Raw genomic sequence first — 20,766 nt, 5'->3', positions numbered from 1 at the left:
CTTCTGAATTCCTATACATACCATGGAACAGAGGAAAATAATCATGAAAATAAATCTAGAAACAAAAAGGGAAAATCAGGTTCTATTAATTTTTTCTAGAAATAAACAAGAAGGAATTTTTTTTCCTCATTTAAGTGATTAGGTGCATCCATGGAGAAGATTCGGTACCTCACATGGTTGCCAAGTAAAAGTAATTTGCAATAAATAAATAAATGAAAGCTTCATAGTATACCACACATGAATATAGCAAAAACAATAATCTCGTACAGTACAAGACATTAAACAAAAAAAAACTAATCATTTAAACTGTCATATTAAAAAAAAACATTGTCAAGGGGCCTACCTATCATCTTCACTAAGAATCATCTTGTTTGAAAAGGAAAAATTGCTGGATGGAAGTCCAAGCCCGTCCAACAAAACATCAAGTCCTCCAATGCTCCTAAAATGATTTTGGGCCCGTGGATTTTCACAGAGTGCTGACTTTAGAGTTCCCAGAGTCAAATAATTAAGGGACAAGTCAGTCCACTGTTGTTTCAAATTCAACCTTCTAATAACCCGTAAAAGCTCTGCAAAAGGTCAATTCACATGACCAAAACCACAAAATAAGAGTGAATGAAATGATCATCACACCAAGCGCCAATGCATGCTTTGCAGACTAATGCATCGAGCAAATGCTCAGAAGTATAGCAATACGGATTTGATTAATTTTGAAAGGTACTGTTTGAAATGCAATAAGCAAAAAAGAAAGGAAGCATCTTCAATGATAATCTGTACATTGTGAACTGTAGATTTCTTCCTATGCTACCCAAAATTAGGTTGAGTATGATATAAACTTAGGAATTGATAGCATACATTATATGTATTTCATCTCCCGAAGGATAGTCCAACTAACCATACAATTGGTGCAATGAGACTGAACCATAGAATAGGAAGTATGAAACAAGAAGTTTTCTAAATAACAATATAGGTAAAAGAAGTATCATGGAATGAAAAATAAGTGTAGTCGACAATGCATCATGAAAGAAGTTGATTCCCACTTAGATTTGAACATGAAACTATCTGCAGTTTCTCAATTATGGAGATAATTAAATGAAATTAGATCGCATTTAATAAATGAAACTATCAGCAGTTTCTTGATTATGAAACATATAAATGAACAGGGATCCACTTAACAAAATCCTTATAGGTTAGAGGGCAGGCAAACGTTCTTGCAGCCAAGAACACAACCCTATAGAGGAGTATCAGGAAACAGAAGGGGCAGGGCCAGGTGGTCCTCAGCCAGGAGGAAGGGCTCTCAGGTGGGTTCTTAGGCAGTGGATGAGCCATCTGTCCCAGCCGAACTCTTCATAGGAAAACTAGCTTGGAGGACCTCTACAAGCGTACTTAGGGCTTATTTTACTCATTTACTCAGAAGAGATTCTAGAAGCCTATATTGACATCGATAAGGCAGTAGTGAAATTGCAAAGGTTTGGGTTTTGTTGCTTTTGCAGTGGAGGGCACTGCTCTACAAGTGTCACCAAACAGAATCGCTTCATTCTCAATTCTCCAGTCCCAGTGGTTTGGGAGGGATCTCAGCAAGGATTGTTTTCTATCAGTTTATGCTACTGCACAAACAAAATCTTTGGTAGCGATTCTTCCATCTATTTCATTCTCGATAAGACCATGCATAAGAGATTTCCATCCAATTGTTTGCAATTTATGGCTTGCCAGATTGGCCGGACTCCAGAGGTACAAGGGAGACAGCGGAGCAACGTAACAAGAGACACACTGCAAGGATCAGCTCAAAGGATGATCCAGAGCATAGGCTAGGTGGATGCCTTCCCTTTTGGTGATAATGTGTCTGACATGGACCTTGGGATGCATGCAGAAATTATTTTTTTGGAATCTTCTTCTGTCAGCAGTGATTTAGTGGATGTGGTTGCCTAAATGTACTCTGCAGCAGTTTCTGATTTCTTATCTGGGTTTCCAGCGTGGTATGAGTACACCTAGTAGAGAACACTGGATAGTTTTGTCTCAAGAGTTTCTTCACGGCTTACACCTTGGATGAATTTTTTTTCTTTTTCTAGGAAGGAGATTCACTTTGATAAATAGTGTCATCATTCATCATTTCACTCATTATGTATTCCTGCACAATTTAGCTCCTTGTAGTATAGGTCAGACATAGACTTGCCTCCATTCGACAAGGGTTCTTTTGGCACCATTGATATTCCTCAGTCTCGTCTGTCAGGAATCTGGCCATGTGGGATTCAGTATGCAAGCTAGTATCTACAGAAGGATTGGGTATTATTAGTGCTTGAGAGTAGGGGTGCAAATGAATAAAGCCGGTTCGTGAGCTTTTCGAGCCGGCTAGAAATATATTCGATTCGTATTCGAAATTATCGAATTCGACCCGAAATAGCCTAATTCAAACCTATACTATTTGGTTCGATTGTTCACGAGCTGCTTGCGAACCGAACACAAATCGAATTCTAATTATTTTTACACAATTTTAACTTAAATATATTCAAATTAAGGTTTGAATAATTCGAATCGAATTCGAATCTAAGTCATGTCGAATTATAATTCGAATATATCCAAATTAAGGTTCGAACAATTCGAATTGAACTCGAGCTCGAATTTTATTTGAATCAAGCTCGAGCCAAAATTATTTGTATTTTTGAATTTCGAATCAAGCTTTGAATATCATATATATTTTTCAAGCTCGAACTCGAATATCAATATTTTCATATTATTCGGCTCGATTCGATTCGTTTGCACCCTACTTGAGAGTATAAACCTTCTCTTGTGTAAATGGTGATGGTCCTATCTATGAGTATATTTTGAGGAAATGTATAGTTTCTGCAGCCTGCTTTGCATCTAGAGAATAGATCGCCTCTCCAGATCAAGCTTGGTCGTATCTTGAAGGTACATTTGGCAGGCCAGACTTTTACTTTTAGCAGATACAGGAACTTCCACAGGGGCTGAGTTATACATATAGCACAGTCATTGATATGACCACATGGTGTTAGAATGGTCCTTTCCAGTATTTTTTAACTGTGAATCAAGAGTTCTGCCTTAATCAACTCGACGTAGCTTCACCGACTCTTGGACTTTGTTTTAGTAAGAGTGTTCCATGTTTGAAGCTTATATTGCTGATCCAGATAGCGCAAAGTATTCCATAATCTCCTTCACCTCTGTGGTATTGCATGTAGATGATCCACAGATGGGAAATCTTTGAGGAAATCAATGTACCTTGTACTCAAGCAGGGAGGTATAAATCTCTCCAACTTAAGTTAGTTTGACATTCCTTTTCCATGATCAAGGTCAAAATTATAACCTGGCCCATTTTAAAGAAAGTGGATAGCTTTGTTAAACTATTCCTATGTCATGTGCCATAGCCATTTGAATCAATCTACCTCGCATATTTTCCTTTTATATCCAGTTGCAAGAAAAGAATAGATCAGGCTTTTTCCAATCTTTTCCTTGCAATGGACTGGGAGTATGTCTGTGGCATTAGTAAGAGTTGTTTCTCTGTAGATGGATGCTCCACACTTTCACTGAGGCATGGATGTACTTGTGGGTTGCTCAATGAAATTCTGTTTTCCAAGACAACAGATTGAATAAGGCTCAGGTACTTTGTTCTTGGAAGCAAACGCTCACTATGGAAGCTGAGGTTGCCAGCTTTTTCAAGGAAGGCCTATAGGGAGGCCCCCTATAAACTGCTACGAATTGATAGATCTCAAGTCTAGCTGGTGTAACTTAGTTTTCATGTAATTAGGTTTTGGGCTGAATTGCTAGGTAGAGAGAGTCGGGTGCTAAATGTCTCATGGTTCCAATATTTCTATATTTTCATTCCTTTATCTCAGTGTATCAGTTGCCTAATTAATAAAGTGACACTTAATTACTCAATATCTTTTTTCAAAAAAAAAAAACACAATCCCATTAATCATCACAAAGACACAAGAAAAAACATCAAGGATTAAGTTAGGGTCAATTGGTAAATTCAAATACCAACTACCAAGTACTTATAAATTGTTTTGATGATTTTAAACCCATGAATTATAAGCTTCGTATAAAAAATATAGAATAAGGTAAACACATTCCCTCTTTTTTATGATTTTTACAAATCAAAATATTTAATGCAATACAATATAGATTTAAGAATAATAAATCATTAATCAAGCAAGATGAAATTGATTCACTAATCCCAACAAAAAAATATAGGTTCATGTATCACATATTGATGGCAATGTATAAATTATTATTTATTCTATTCAAGAGATTAAAATTTTACCAAGGTTTAAAATTTGGAGTCGTACCAATGTTTTAGTTCTAAAAACGGTTTTGGTATAGTATTGTACCTTGCCGATACGATTTCGATATTTTTTTTAAATATAAGTGTATTAATTTTTTAACAAAAAAAATTATTAATATTTACTATAAATGCTCATGTTAGAATAATCAAAATTATTTTTATTTATTAATAAACATACAACAACAACCAAGATTTTATCCTACTAAATGGGGTCGGATATATGGATCCTCTTACGTGATTGTGCTGAATATCCTACTATATCATCATCTATATTTAAATAATTTTATCCTATTTTTTATTACTAAGTAAGTCATCTTTAGTTTCCCTCTTCCTTTATTAGTGTGTATTTGTCATGGCCACACATTGCCTAACCGGGATATTCGTTTAAGTACATATCCAATTATCTTAAATGTGTCACTCGGAGATTTCCATCCATAGGTGCATCCCTAATTTTATTCTCTAATGTTCTTATTTTTATCATGTTCATCCTCGTATGTATGCACATTCACCTTAACATCCTCATCTCACTTTCATCTTTTGCTCATGCAGTAGCTTCATATCTCAATATTTAGCTTCATATAACATAGTGAATCTAACTATTGTCTTATAAAACTTATCTTTAAGTTTACGAGGCACTTTAGGAACACAGAACACACAATGCTCTCCTTCATTTCCATCATACTGTTAGTATTCAATATAAAACATCTCTATCAATCCTTCCATTCTTTTACAAAAATAATCTTAAAACATTTAAACTCTCACCTATAGATAACTTCTCATCTCCTATCCTAAACAATTTCCCTACTACATCTAATATTATTAAACTTAAATTTCATACATTCGATCTTTACTCTATTAAGTCTAAAAACTTTTAATTCCAATGTTTCCTGTCACACTTTGAGCTTAGCATTTACTCCTCATGTCATATAGAAAACTTGTCTAGTTCAACCATAACTAGTGTATAAATATATGGGTTTAGAGCTAATCGTTGGTAAGCTTCGATTAATCGGTCGACCGAACCCCGGCACCAAACTCGCGACAGGTGTGACGTGTTGCGCGACCCCGTGGTCCCAACGGAGAGATCGCTCGACCCTGCAACAGCAACGGAGGGGTCGCATAATCCTTCCGCTACCACCGCGGAGGCATCATGCGACCCTGCGATCGCTGCAGAGGGGTAACACGGCCAACGCGATCGCGCCGAAGGAGTCAAGTAATCCCCGTGGCCATGGCTGGTCGCGCAACCCCGCGACAGCGCCTAGGTCGTGCGGGCTCGCGAGTGGTGTCGGATTTCAGATTTTTTTTAATTAAACTTAGATTAATTATTTTAATCAACTCCTAGCTATGATGGAGATAATCTAAAGAGACTTTATTAAACCCTAATAAAATTATCTAATTAATTTTATATTTTATTTATTTTAATTTTAAAATTATAATAAAATTTTTATTTATTTATCTATTTTCATATCTTTTCCTTTTTTAAAGATTATTTTTTATATTGTTTATTTTTTAAATATTTATGTTAAATATTTTAGTTTTTAATTAATATATTTTATTTAAAAATATTAAAACTATATTGGCACGACATGATACAGTACCGAAACCGTATCATTCCGGTCCAAAATCGAAACCTCGGCACGGGTCGAAATTTTAAACCTTGGGTCAGATATAGGAATGTTACATCACTACAGAAATCATGGGTGTGAAGTCAATTATGGTGACCATCAACGGAGCCAATGTTTTAGGAGTTTAACCAAGTGAATCCTGATAGCTGAGAGGTTTGATACTAGGTATCGTTTGAATTGTTTAGATGACAGCCCCACACAGTGCAACTTGATGTATCAGTGAGTTGAGGTATATGTCATGTTCCAAGCAGATCCAACTTCATTAATGATGGAGTGCTTACGAGGGAAATTTTCATAGGTAGCAAAAAGCATATTTATTGACATTCTCTGGTGAACAACAAAGATAAATAAATAAGCTAGAAGACAAAAAGATAATTTACATCTTCTCAAAAGAGAGAATGAAATGATTCATAGTCAGCAAAACTAATGCACCAAATCACTAATGCTGACAATTGAATACACATAAAACAACAGGAAACTAAATTTGGAAAATGCAGTAAATGCAAATCAAATGAAAGACAATGCCAGCAAATAAACTAAAGAAAAGCATACCTTACCTACTAACCAATTAACACCACCTGCTTCAATCACCATGACAATTGCCTTTTGCTGCCAAATAATTCTCGTCTCACAGAACAATTTCTTTGAACCACTAGAAGAAAATTCTCGTGGATGTTTCCTGATTATATCAGTCTGTATGTTCCCAGTTCTCTGAGCATGCAACTCCATGAAACTAAAAATAATCGAAACAACACGTACTAGTATCTTTTGCAAGAAACTTATCCTCTCCAGAAGAGTATTTGGCAAGTGTTCATCTACAGGAAGAGAACTTGTCAAAGTTTTCAACTTCACAACTGCAGCTGAACAAAAAAGAACATATTAGAAATGAAGCAGGTCTGAGAATATATAAAAAAACCCAAGCTTTAAAGTTTCAAATTTTAGGTAACCAAATACAGTACGGAAATAACAATTAAACAAAAAGTAATGAAACACAACAGAGAACAGAAAGAGTACACATGTAAAATGGCATCAACAAAGTTCATTGAAAAATCAAACTCAGAAGTTTATAATTTAAAAGACTTTAAGTGGAGGAAACATTTACATAATATTCCAAATTCAAGAGCTGTGAAAATAGGATTTGTATAGTACTCAACTGAGGCAAGGTGCAAATACGACTTAGAATTGCAAACTTAAGGTAAAACATGTATTAGATGTTTACACCCTTGAGAGGATTGAAGACCTTTAGATCATAGAGAAATTTGATTCCAACAAGCACATACCACGACCTTAACTTGGTATAAGTTCTAAGTGGTATAGATCACTTGGTTCTTAGACCAATATATATCCAAGTACTTGAAAAATTTATGATGCAGTGAGAAATATCAGATTTGAGATAATTGCAATAGGTTCTGCAGTGTAAGCTACAATTATAAGATAATAAGAGTCATCAAAAGGATTGAAATATTCATCAAAAGTTAACATAACTATCCTACATAAGAATGAAACAAAAGATTTAAATTCAGGTACCTTTGAAAAGAGCAGTGATCTTTTGCACCCCTCCATAATAGCTAAATACATTGCAATTGTGTGTCGAGCGTGTTAGAATTGTGAGACAATTCAAGGCACATAAAGCATCAGCTGTAAAATCAGAGCTTCCTAATGGTTCTGAAGGATCATCATTACCTTGCCCACCAGCACTATTTTTTGCTACAAATTATTAAAATAAAATTAAATCGATAAATAGTTTGACTGTAAAATAGATGGAGGAAAAAATTTAACATAAGATTTACTAAATAGCTTGGCATGCATCTCCAATTTCATATAAGATCTCTATCGGTAAGGAACATGATGGTGTATATATGTTCGGCTAGCAAGCCCAACCACTGGCCCAAAGTTGTATGAGATAAGGCTAATACTTAAAAGAAGGAAGAAAAAAATGTTGAACCGACCACATAAAATGATGCCAGTATATCAGGTGTTCGGTTAAGAAGAGAAGGTGATATCAATGTCTGATGGCAGCAATGGTGAAGGGAGAGTTAAGGCATGTTTGGGGAAGAAGAGGAAGGGTTTGTTGTAAACAAATGAAAGAGGAAAAGGAAAGGGAAAATGTAGAGGCAGGTTTGTGTGGCAGGGAATGGTAAATAAGAGGTCTAAGTACAGAAAATAAAAAAGAAAATGAGAGGAGAAATGTGTTTGCTGGAAGAACAAGAAGTGGATTTGATAAGGAACCAGTGCAGAGGAGAAACCAGAACATGAGAAGCAGATCAAACATGGTATATCTATAAGACTCAAGATTTAATCCTAAACCTAAAACATTCAGTCACTACACAACTCCATTAACCCTAAACAAAAATAAAAAGCAGATAGGATGAGAGAAGTGGACTGGATATTTTGATCAGATCATTGAAAAAAAAATGGAGGGAAATATAAAAGAAACCTAAATCAATGATGAAGGAAAAAAGGTAGTGAAAGAAGAGGTATTAAAAGGTATTAAAGTAATATTTAGTATCATTGATTAGTAGGTTCATATTGTGGTAGAGATGTTATTGTAGGGTGTTGGGGAAAAATCTGATTTCTCATTAATCAAGTTTAAATGTGGTAATTATGCAAATAAATTGTGAATCTTTTGTATAATAGAGCGGTTAATAGAAATTACATAAATCATGTTCTCCAACTTGTGTGAAGTTCATTTGTCTAAATGAAAATATCTAGCATTCTGACTTTGCATTTAAGTTATGTATGAATTGTGTGAAGTGGATGACTTGCTATTATTATCACTTTTGAATTTGAATATAATATTTGAAAATGTCTTAAAATATATGATAAGTCATTCTTCACAAATTTATCATATGTTATGATCTATCACCATAAGATTGGAGCCTCACATGTTATGGTATTGTCATTGTCATCTAATTTAATAGTTACATAATGAATTTAATCATGAACTATCTGTCCATTCATTAGTGTCATATATTTGTATGTTCCTCTTATAGAGAGACAATGCATATGTCTTGGCTTGGACGGAACAGTATCATTCTCAATCAGAATATGATATCCCACTAGATACAAGTATAAATACCAGAGTAGATCTGTAACATTAGAAAGAAAATCATGATTTTTGAGACAGACTAGATCCTTGCTTTAATGTCAGAACTAAAGTGACTGAAACAATACTTGGGCAGTTAAATAAACTATGACTAGTTAGCAACAATTCTACAGGTTCAAACCTTAAACTTCTACAATTACACAAAACGAAAATCGGCTCACAGCCTCTTATAAGGTTTGCCAAGAACAAAATGATGTGTGCATGTGGGTGGGTGGTGTGTGTGTGTGTGTATATATATAGAGAGAGAGAGAACGAGGAGGATTGTAGAAATAAGATCACAGTCAAATCAGGATATATAACAGCCTTGTCAAGAATGTGCACAAATATGAGGAATAAACTATACGAAAAACAGAAAAACAATTTCATTTCTTACATTCTGCCAAAAGAGATGTTATGCAGACAATCTCTTGGATTAATATCAGAACAACCTCAGATGGATGACCAGCAGAGCAACCTATGATTATATCTTCTGGTTCCGTTACCAACTCCGCTGATGTTTGACCACTATGCACAGGGTCCCAATTTTCATATGTTTGTATGAATTGCAAGAGAAAAGCTTGCAATAATTTCTTTTTCTCAACCTGTAGAAATCAAAAGAAGCATCTAAACACCAGCAATTACCAACTTAACCATCAGATATACAAACTTGTTTAATAACAAAATTTTACTAAATTGACATTCAGTAAGCAGTGCAACATTATAGATGATAAGCCTTAGCCTTTACAATTATTATAAAGCCTTCACTTGTGTTAAATCCTTTTTGTCCAAAGATAAATAAAAAAAGAGATAATTGAAGATTTAAACACCCAACGGTTAAAATCATTGAAATGCTATAAAACTATCAGAACCTTTAGGCTATTCTTTCCAGGGATGTGAATGGCCAATGAAGAAGTGAGGTAGGGAAACTAAATTGTAAAAGGATAGGAAAATATTTTCATAGTTAGTGTTTCCTTGAAGGGAAGAAAATTAGGAGAATTTTCTATGTCATTGTTTCCTTTAGGGGGGACTCTATTGATATTCTAAAAACATTTTAAGCAAAAGTTTCACATCTGCAAAAAAATGATTTTTTTTTTAGCCAAAGCAAATGGTGTGGGAGGGACTGGGATGGAGTGAGCAGAAATAAAGAGGATGTGATGATGACGATTCCCCATTCATATTTCCTTCTGCCCTAGTTTCTACCCAAGGAAAATGTCTTAGGGTGTTAGTAAAGGGGTGGTTGTGCCTCGGTTCGAGTCGGGGAAAAAGTTATAAGTTTAAGTTAGTAAGAGTCTAAAACAGGTAAGCTTATATATGACTAAGTAAAGTTACGTCTCAATGAAAAGTTAGAAGTCATGGTAATGTCCCGAGTAACCATAATATGTGCTTGAAAGGTTATATAAAAAATTTTAACAGTTTTGAAGCTATGTGTTAATTGTATGAAATGTACGGATGCATGCTTATTTTATGAAAATGATGAAAAAGGTAATTTCTTTTTGGAAAGGAGAGGAAAGGAAAAATGTTTTTGAGGAATGTGATTGACTGTGACAAAGAGGATGTGTGAGGAATCCGTCGAAAACACGGGCGGTGAACTTACAAAAAAAATGATTAATAGCAATACCAGGAGGAAAAAGACCCCGGTTTGGATTCTCATATATAGCCCAAAGGGATGTAACGAAAAATGGTCGCTGAACTCCGATGAACTTACAAAATGATTAATGAGAATACCGCAAGGGAAAAAGCCCCAGAGGGAGCCTGATTACGAGAAAAGGCCCCAGAGGGAGCCAGTATCAAATTCTCATATATCGCCGTAAGGGATGCAACAAAGAAGTGGTCGCTGAACTCCGCCGCTTGGTACCATGGTTTATAGATCAATCAATCGAATAGAGGATAGAGGAATTACTTTCAATGATCAAACTTCACCTAAGATGTCTAGGATTAATGATGAGGAAAAAGTATACGATGCTTAAAGTATTTCAAATATTTATATGAATGTAAATGCAAATAATTTAAAAGTTATGTATTTTTATAAAAAGTATTTTTTAAATGCATATGATTGTATATTTATATATTTGCTATTAGGGTTTGAATGTGTTGAGTCATTAGACTCACTAGGGTTGAATGGTTGCAAGTGATGAAAAATATGAAGGCAGGAGGCGGCTCTGACTCTTGATTGGACCGAGCATGGTAGTACACTCACGAGGACCTCGCATTTCCGCAAAACTATGTTAGACGAATTTTTATGAGAGGATTTCTTTTAAATTGAGAGAGTTAAATATTCTTGAAAGTTAAAATGTTGAATTTTTATTTGAAGATTGGGTTTTGAATGATTTTAGATAGTTTGTTTAGACTTATGTTTGTGTGACTAGCAAATTTAGGTTTTAATGCAGTTGATATTTTATTTCAAAAATGTTAGTAGAATAGTTTTTAAATATTAATTTTATAAGTATAGGTTTCAGCCATATATATTATGTATCCGAGTGCCTAACTTGCTAGTCGGTTAAGGTGGAGCATCAGAGACCGGCCGGGATGCTTGAGTCACTTCCTATTCCAGAATGGAAGTGGAAAAATATCACGATGGATTTTGTGGTAGGATTACCGAGTACAGTAAAAGGCTTAAATGCCATATGAGTGATAATTAACCTCTCACCAAATCAGCACACTTCCTACCTATAAAGATAACTTTCTCTATGACACAACATGCAGAGTTATATATTAGGGAGATAGTTAGGTTGCATGGCATCCCAGTCTCTATAGTGTCCAATAGAGACCAACGATTCACTTCGTCTTTTTGGAAGAGTTTCAATTCTGCAATGGGAACGAAGATATTATGCAGTACAGCATTCCATCCTCAGACAGACGGACAATCATAAAGGGTGATACAAAATTTAGAGGATGTACTCCGAGCATGCGTGATTGACTTCCGAGGGAGTTGGGAATCGAAGTTACCCTTAGTGGAGTTCACCTATAACAACAGCTATCAGTCGACTATAGGTATGGCTCCGTACAAGGCACTTTATGGGAGGAGGTGTATATCGCTCATACACTGGGACGAGGTTAGAGAAAGGACAGAGATTGGACCCATACCAATTTAGTAGGTCGAATTTGTGATAGGATGAAGATTGCCTGCCCAGAGTTGGCAGAAGAGTTACGCCGAAGACGGGATCTCGAGTTTACGCCGAAGATTGCGCCGATGAAGGGTGTTATGAGATTCGGAAAGAAAGGGAAGTTGAGTCCGAGGTTCATTGGGTCATTCGAGATCCTAGACAAAGTAGGGGCGTTGGCCTACCAAATGGCACTACCGCCAAACCTTGTGGGGCGCACAACGTGTTCTGTGTATTGATGTTGAGAAAGTATGTGTTGAACCATTCACATGTACTGAACTATGAGCCACTACAACTCTTTCCAAATCTGTCCTATAAGGAGAGGCCTATACAGATATTAGACCGATAGGAGAGGAAACTATAGAGCAAAACTATTTAGATGGTTAAAATGGCTAAATCACTCCGAGGAAGAAGCCACTTGGGAGACTGAGGTTGATATGAGAAACAGATACCCGGAATTATTTGGTAAGCTTAAATTTCAAGGACGAAATTCATTTAAGGGGGAGAGGAATTGTAGTGTTTTAAACATGGTCTTTAAATTTCAGAAATTTATATTTAAATGGAGTTTCAGTTTTTATTTAAATAAGTATGGGTAATTATATAATATTGGACCTAGATAATTAATATTATAGCTAATTAGTTAATGGGTCTAAACTAATTATGACAAACCTATAACCCTAGCCTAGTTTGGTAGTGTTTAAAAAAAAAAAAAAAAAGTTTCATCTCCTAGCCTAGGTTCTTAGCTGCCGATACCAAGTTGAGGGCTTTGGAAGAGAAGTTCTCGTTCATCTTCGTCAATCGTTCTTCTACGCTAAGGCAAGGGTTTTCTTACCTTTGTTTACTGCACTACATGGACCATATTACACGGATTTTGATGTTACGTATATGATTTATTGATGCTGATTACATCACATTTGATTTCTGTGATGTTTTGACGAAGGTTTCACGTTTTCTTTTTCTTTGGTTGGAAATCTGCGCTGCTGGATATTTTTGAGGGATTTCTGTTGCTTTGTGGAGGTTTGTAAGGTGATCAGGAGGCCTTGATGTAAGCCCAGTCTTTGATGTATCTGCACTTGATGTATGCTGGTTTAGATTCCATTTTTTTTTAACATCATGTTTTCCATTAATCTTGAAGTCTTTCAGACCTAGAAAATAAGTTTTTTTTCAATATTAGAGCTAATGTAGATGAAGTCTAACCAAATCTAGAATCATCCGAAATATTATTAACAGGTTTGACCTGTCCTCTGAATGATCTAGGCTCTTTGTTAAACAGTCTTGTGCAAAAGTTTAGTCTCATGACAACACACGTTGGTTTACTTTATTCTCCATAACTGAGATCATATTATCTGTTCTTTTATGTTTTGATCCTGTATGTCATGTTTGGTTCGAAGGCATCACATGGTTTCAAGTGTAAGTTTGTTTTAAAAGAATTTAATGCACCAAAGGTAAAAGTTTTTGAGCTATGCATACTGTATGTGGCAGATTGACGGATAAGAAGTCTGGCTTAGAGGATACCGAAATTCTATATCCAAAAAAAAAAAAAAGGTTGCAGGATCCGACTTAGAGGATACCAGCAATCCTTACCCAAGCCATGTGAAACCCAACTTAGTGGATACGGGGAACATTACCAAACCTAGAACTAAGGTAAGGATCCGACTTAGAGGATATCGGAATCTAACCTAGCTTAGAGGATACCACGGAACACTACCAAATCTAGTACCAGGGAGATGTTTGGCCAACGAATAGAGGTTGAGGTAAAAAGGAGCCACATACAATGAACTGAACTCATTTTCTTAAATGATATTAAATGTTGCAATGAAGTTTACTGTTTAACGATATTTCATCAAAATTTGAAAGTTCATGGACTTTCGTGCTAGTAAGTTTTATTTTCTTTTGTTTAGAAAATGTTCAAGGTATTTTTCCTGAATGAATATATATATATATTGAAACATGTGCATATATATATTTTTTTTTGTAATAAATGATGTTGAATTTGTTGGGTCTTTCGACTCACTGGGTCTATACGGTGCAAGTAATGAGGAGACAGAGGGTCTTGATGGATGAGCTACCTTGTATCAGGCAGCGCACATCTGAGGGTTTCTTCTCTTTGGGGTTGATGTCACTTTTCGTTTATGATGTTAAAATTTTCTTCTTTTTTGAGTCAATTATGTAGCTTGACGATAGATATTATGGGGTCCTTTATGTTTGGTCAGTTGCACTTGTTTCTTTTAGACAAACCTAGTTGGTTTGTAGGACCTTGAGATGATTTTCAAATAATAAATAAATCCTATATATATTATGTGTAAGGTATAGGCAATTAGGGTGTTTCAACTTGATTTGATGATGAATATTACATTTGATAGAGACGGAGATGTGATATAGATGTTTAACCTAGAGACAGTAAAGTGTCATGGAGGCTGCATTTTCAGTCTCACCTAGTTGTTTTAGAAAAGATAAAACAATGCATTTACAATATGCAATCCCTTTTAGACCTTTTTTTGGTAGGCAAGCCACACAAACAAACCAAGCAAACTACCTATGTGATGGAGGAAAAATAACTAGTTCAATTGATTCGAAGTTTGAATTAGTTTAGGGTGAAAATAATTTTTTTTGAATAATTAATCTGTTTTTGAAGAGAACAATACTTGTGACTATTGAAACACTAAAATTTTTCTTGTGCTAGCATGGAACTTGCAACTGCTAATTTAAATACTTGTTTTGCATGTGATAGACACTTTAGCACATACTTGTTTGTATGTTACTTACTGGAACCCTATCCCACAATGTTATAGACACTTTTGCATGTTACTTTAGCACATAATTATGTGTTTACATTGCATGATATTGTATTGTTGACATATAAGAATTAGATGGATTGAGACATATAGAAAATCTACTGCATACACCTTTTAACCTTCAGTACAGAGATAAACTAACAATATGGCAGCCATCAAATCATCAAAGTAGACCATAAGATCACTCGAGCCATTCTATCAGCGACTAATAAATGTACTGCCTGTGCATTAAACGCTTGATGGACATAGTGAAAGCACTTGGCAATATTTCAATAGGAGATAATCTTGCATTAAACCATTTTGTTTCGTTAATTCTCATCCTACTTGGCTTTTACAGTCATTAACAGCACCGATGCACAATCAAATTATGTTATTGAGAAACAAAGAAACATGATAGAAATAACCATTAGATTTTACTAAAACTTTTACAATCAAAAGACTGAGACTTGCATAGAGTGAAATAATAGCTGCTCTTCCATGAACATGAATATAGAAAACATAAATGCCAGCTAAGAGTTAAAAATTAATGTCTGACAAAAAAGCTAAGCTATATTATATACAGATAATTAATATTATGATTTCCTTATCAAGCATATACTTGTATTTCTGCTAAACCATAGCATCAGATGCCAATTGAAATAACTAACAAAAGAACCAATAAACATGATTACCTTATCAAGCTCATTAGTATATTTCTGCCAAAGTGTATTCAAAAGTGCTTCCTCACCAGCATCCCTAAAAAAACACAAAGTACCCACAAAGAATACTGTTTAGAAAGTGAAACTTATGAAATAGTAGGATAATAATCTTCCACATACAAGTTGATGAAAAATTAGATATTTGTGTGCAAAGTTTACTGGAAATGGAACAACTTAAGTTAATCATGCAACAACAGAACAATACTTGTCTCAAATGAAGAATCGAGAAATATATCAATACTTCTAGGTAAAGAACTCTTGAAGGTATCAGATTCCAAAAAGAAAATCTAAACCCAGTAAAAGGAACTAATTTAGCACTAAACCTTAGATAATGTGTCATATGGTAGCAACTGGGCTTCATGAATCCATGAAAATAATCAACTGCCATCAGTAGCTGAATAATTTGTGGCCTCAAAATTTAAGCTAAACCAATGCAACCATGACACTTCTAGAAAATAAAAGGTTGCAATTAAAACCATAACAATGATTTTCAAAGCTGTCATAAGTCAAATTTTAGAGATGAATGCTCTACTTTTATTAAGCAAAAAAATTGAAAACAAAAAATATAATGATTGAGGAAAATATATAATGAAATGAAAACAGCCTTGGACTTGTTCTTAGAAATATTGAACCCAAGCATTAGTGATTAAGTGGTTTATCCATGAAGAACAAAGAATAATCCAGAAATGGCACGTGTAATGACTGTCTTTCCCACAAAATAGTGCAACAATATATAATAGCCAACAACTCCATCCTATCAAAGAGATTGACAAATCAGCCTAAGAGAACTACAGAACTATCTAAACACAAAACAACTTTTAGGTTGTTTGACAGATCAAACATGGAATTTTTGCCAATAGACAATAAGCATCCACGAATACATTTTATAATTAATTTTTAATGTAAAGGCTAATATGCAACTTCTTTTGCAGGTCAGTCATCACTCACATTACCTAGGACCTACGTAACATTGAAAACTACAACATTGCCAAAACAAAGAAGGTTGGCAACGTATTACAATTTAGAAGACCAAATGAAACAAGTGATAATTAGACGATAAACAAGCTTCAACAGTTAAATTGAAAAGTTTAGCAAACTAATTGTTGCAAGTTTTCTTTCAGTGTTCTTCATGAAGAATTTGGAATAAAGTGAGAGGAAACAATGAAGAAAAATGTAGAATCAGATTCCTTAAGTAACATCACTCCATACTTCTACCAGTATACCACTTCCAAATATCAATACTATATTTTTCCCATTTACATATATATGTTAGCAGTGTCCAATTTTGATTCCATTGAAATACCATGCATAGTTAGCCAAATACACGATTACAGGTCATAAAACTGTTGCCATGTTGTTACATATGTTTCAGTTCCAACAGAAAAATCAATGTATCATCATGTGGTATCCAATTTGAAGAATTTGAACTTCCTTGGGCCTAGAGGTGTTCAACTTTATTTTAGCATGCTGATGGAATGGATTCATTCCCAAACCTTGTGTTTGATTGATGGGAATGAAATCAAGATTTTGAAATGAAACCCAAAAACTTGGGTATGGATGAAACTCATCCCCTCCCTTGGGTTTTGATGGAATGGGAATAAGAATTAAATTTTAGACGAAAAAAGCCTTAGTATATTTGTTCAATTTTTCTTTCATTTCACTCTCTCTCCTTGTTATCTCTCATCATACTTTCTCTCTCCTCATTCTATCATCACAATTTTTCTCTCAACATACTTTCTCTCTCATCACACATTTTCTACCATTATCTCTCTATATTCTCTCTCATCACACACTCTCTCTTCATTCTCTTCTCATTTTTTTCATCAGACTTTCTCTCTCCTTAACCTCTCGTACCATACTCTCTCTCCATATTTTATCTCATCATATTTTTCTCTCTCTTCATTCTCTTCCATCACACTCTCTCTCCTTATTCTTTCTCAACACACTCAACACACAATCTCTACCATTTTATCTCCGTATTCTCTCTCATCACACACTCTCTCTCATTATTTTCTCTCTCTTCATTCTCTCCTCATTTTTTCATCATACCTTCTCTCTCATCATACTTTCTCTCTTCTCAATCTATCTTACAATACTCTCTCTCCATATTTTCTCTCATCACACTTTCTCTTTCTTCATTCTCTTCCATCACACTCTCTCTCCTCATTTTCTCTCATCACACTTTCCCTCTCTTCATTTTTTCTCATCACACTTTCTCTTTCATCACATTTTCTTATCATACTTTCTCTCCTCAATCTCTCATTTTCTCTCATCACACTTTCTCTCTCTTCATTTTTTCTCATCACTCTTTCTCTCTCAACACACTTTCTCTCTCATCATACTTTTTTTTTCAACCTCTCCTATCACGCTCTCTCTCCTCATTTTCTCTCATCACACTTTCCCTCTCTTCATTTTTTCCATCACACTATCTCTCTCATCATTCTCTCTCATCATGTTTCTCTCACATTTAACTTTCTCTTCCATCTAATTTTTTCTCTTATTTTCCTCTAAGGGTAAAAAAAGAAATTTAGGTTCATTCCGATTGAAAATATTCAACTAACCAAACATTATTTTTAAGAATGATATCCAAACTCATACCCAATCTCATTCCACAATATTATGATGCTCATTCCCATTCCGATTCCTAGGAGAGAACCAAACGCCACCTAAGATATATCTTTGTATAACTCAATGAAGTTTTATTTCTTTCTTGATCACCTAGTTGAAGCTATTAAAAGGGTGTCCATACGATAAACAATCATCCTAGGCAAGGTCATAGGTAGTCAGTATTAAAATAATATTAAAATAGAAAATTAAATTAAATTAAAAATAGCTAACATTAATGTATATATAACAATTGTATACTTACTCAATCAAACAAAACAAGTTTATAATGATAAATAATCAAATAAGCACTAGCCACATAAGAACAATACATTTTATATTTGACATAGCAGCCAAGAAAACAAAAATTATAATAGAATATAAAATTCAATAATTCCAAGTCGTAAATAGAAATTGTAAGAAGGCCCATAGTTACTTAATAATTAATGTAAGCTATAACATCAAAATATAAATAAGATAGTTAATATCAAAAGGAGCAACATTTAAAAAATCTTAGACTCACATGAACCGCTTGAGCAAAAAGGATCACATAGCAAGGGCTGCTTAGCCACTAAGCAAAAAGGTCACTTCATAGAACCATTGCCTAGACCGCATTTTAAAAGAGTTGCCTATAAGAGACGACCTTGCCGCTAGGAAAAGTGACCCCACACATAGTGAAACCCTAGGCAGCCGCATAAGCCGCTTTTGAAAACTATGGACCTTAAAATCGTATAAGAGTAAGAAAGGCAAGGATAATATCATAACACCTTAAATAAAATAGATAAACTTACCCAAAACAAATCCTTGGATAAGGAGCACCATACTTGTCACCGTGAACTGTGGATCCACCTTCAGAAGTTGGGTTGCCAGAAGACCTCCGAATGAGGTCAGCAACGCCCTTCACAATATTCATGCCTCGGTTCTTGATCTATTACACATTTAAATGTCCAAATATGTTAAGAGGGCAAAGCATTAATGTTTTTTTTCACTTGTCGGATATCCTGCTGTTTGTATCCACCTGCAACCAATAGGTTTTTCCTGCAAAAGGAATAAACATGGATCACAAGAAAAGCTTTGGAAAAAAATTCAAGCCGACAAAGTTATCAGACAAAGCTTTGGATAGGAATCCAAACATGGATCACCTTGCACTCCTCCCTCGAGCTTCCCTCTTGGATCGCTCCGACGGGACGGGGACAGGTACGGCGACGGGGACGGGGACTGGAGAAACGAGAAGACCGAAAAGACTAGCAGATGGGATATCTAGATTTTGGGTATGTGGCCATATTCTTGTGCGAGCAACGAGGGATCGGGCGCCGAGATTCGGGTGCGAGCTGCGAGCGACTTGGCGGCGAGAGATCGGGGGGAAAAACGGAGAAGAGAGGAGAGGATCGGGCAGCGAACGGAGAGGATCGGGCAGCGAGCGGAGAGGTACGGCGAAGGATGGCCGAGCGGAGGAGGGTTCGATTGCACGGGAGGAGGAGACGACGAAAATGAGTGGGTAGGGTAATGGTAATTTTATTTCCTGTCTTTCTTTCTTTACACTTCTTTCCCTTCTTCCTCCGGCAAAAGAAGTATTTTTTTCGCTGCGCGCTCTCCCTCTCTCTCATACGATGCCGGTACAGGAAGAAAAGCTCGGTGGTTACAAGTCAGAACTTGTATCGGTCGACATGCAATTGTAACAGTTAGCTCGCGGTAATGAATCATTTGTTTATCTTGTTTCAACTTTTTGTGTAAATGAATTAAATCATTCATGAAATATTCAAAATTCACTTCGATAAAAAATTATTTGAAATCGTTTAATAAGACTCGTTAAGATAAATAAATTGAGCTCAAATTTCATAACATTCGACTCGTAAATTCATGAATACGTTCGTTAAATTTACGAATCATTTTTTAAATAAAAAAATAATAATTTTAATATTAAATTTATAGATTTTACTTTTTATTTATGAAAAATATATATAAATATATTAAATTTATTTATTAAGAATAAATTTTTAAATTTTAATAAAAATATTATAATTTTTTTAAATATATAATTTAATTTTTAATGAATATTTAAATTTATAATTTATATTTATTAAGTTCGTTTAGACTCAATAAAAATTTACATAAACTCATGAACTATGAAAATATTTGGTAAATAAAATTCGAGCTCAGCTCAATTATAAACGAGCTAAGTTCAAATATTCAAAAATTCAACTCAACTCGATTCAATTAAACCCTTAAATTTTACGTGTGTCGAAATGCTAATAATGAAGGATTTGCTTAAGCTTGAATTAGGGAGGAAAATTTTCTCAAATATGATGGAAGATTTAATAACGAGATTTTTTTAATCCAATTAAATTGTTATATATTTATTTATATGTTAAAGAAAAATATCTTTTCTTAAATCTCAAATAAAATCCAAAAACCCACAGCACCTTTTTCAAATTATGTTATTTTTAGATATGATGTTAATTCCGTAAGGTAGGATGTTGAATAATAGTAATTGGATGGAATCAATAAAAATTATTAGTATAGAGTTAATGCTATTTTTATAGGATCATAGTATTGAGATAAATTAT

The 20,766-nt window shown here is 34.6% G+C and overlaps 1 protein-coding gene across 1 annotated transcript; it reads right to left on the bottom strand.

Moving 5' to 3' along the window:
• Positions 1-393: 393 nt before the first annotated feature.
• LOC122045567 lies at positions 394-19,813 on the bottom strand. Its single transcript, XM_042605847.1, has 7 exons — positions 19,342-19,813; positions 18,991-19,237; positions 15,569-15,632; positions 9,396-9,603; positions 7,444-7,623; positions 6,469-6,776; positions 394-566 (listed from the first exon to the last, which is right to left on the bottom strand). Exons 2-7 carry the CDS (start codon positions 19,110-19,112, stop codon positions 540-542), a joined length of 909 nt encoding a protein of 302 aa, XP_042461781.1. The 5' UTR covers positions 19,113-19,237; positions 19,342-19,813; the 3' UTR covers positions 394-539.
• Positions 19,814-20,766: the final 953 nt, after the last annotated feature.

The sequence above is a fragment of the Zingiber officinale genome, chromosome 2B (assembly GCF_018446385.1).
Source record: "Zingiber officinale cultivar Zhangliang chromosome 2B, Zo_v1.1, whole genome shotgun sequence".
NCBI classification, from domain to species: Eukaryota; Viridiplantae; Streptophyta; class Magnoliopsida; order Zingiberales; family Zingiberaceae; genus Zingiber; species Zingiber officinale.
This window is presented reverse-complemented; position numbering and strand designations above follow the sequence as displayed.

What these genes read in the sequence shown, in the direction of transcription:
- LOC122045567 (XM_042605847.1), bottom strand. Translation starts at nt 19,112, where the DNA reads ATGAATATTGTGAAGGGCGTTGCTGACCTCATTCGGAGGTCTTCTGGC. An exon ending in ATACTAATGAGCTTGATAAG is followed by an intron (nt 9,604 to 15,568) that starts GTAATCATGTTT and finishes TGATTTCTACAG; the next exon opens with GTTGAGAAAAAGAAATTATT. An exon ending in AACATCTCTTTTGGCAGAAT is followed by an intron (nt 7,624 to 9,395) that starts GTAAGAAATGAA and finishes AATAATTTGTAG; the next exon opens with CAAAAAATAGTGCTGGTGGG.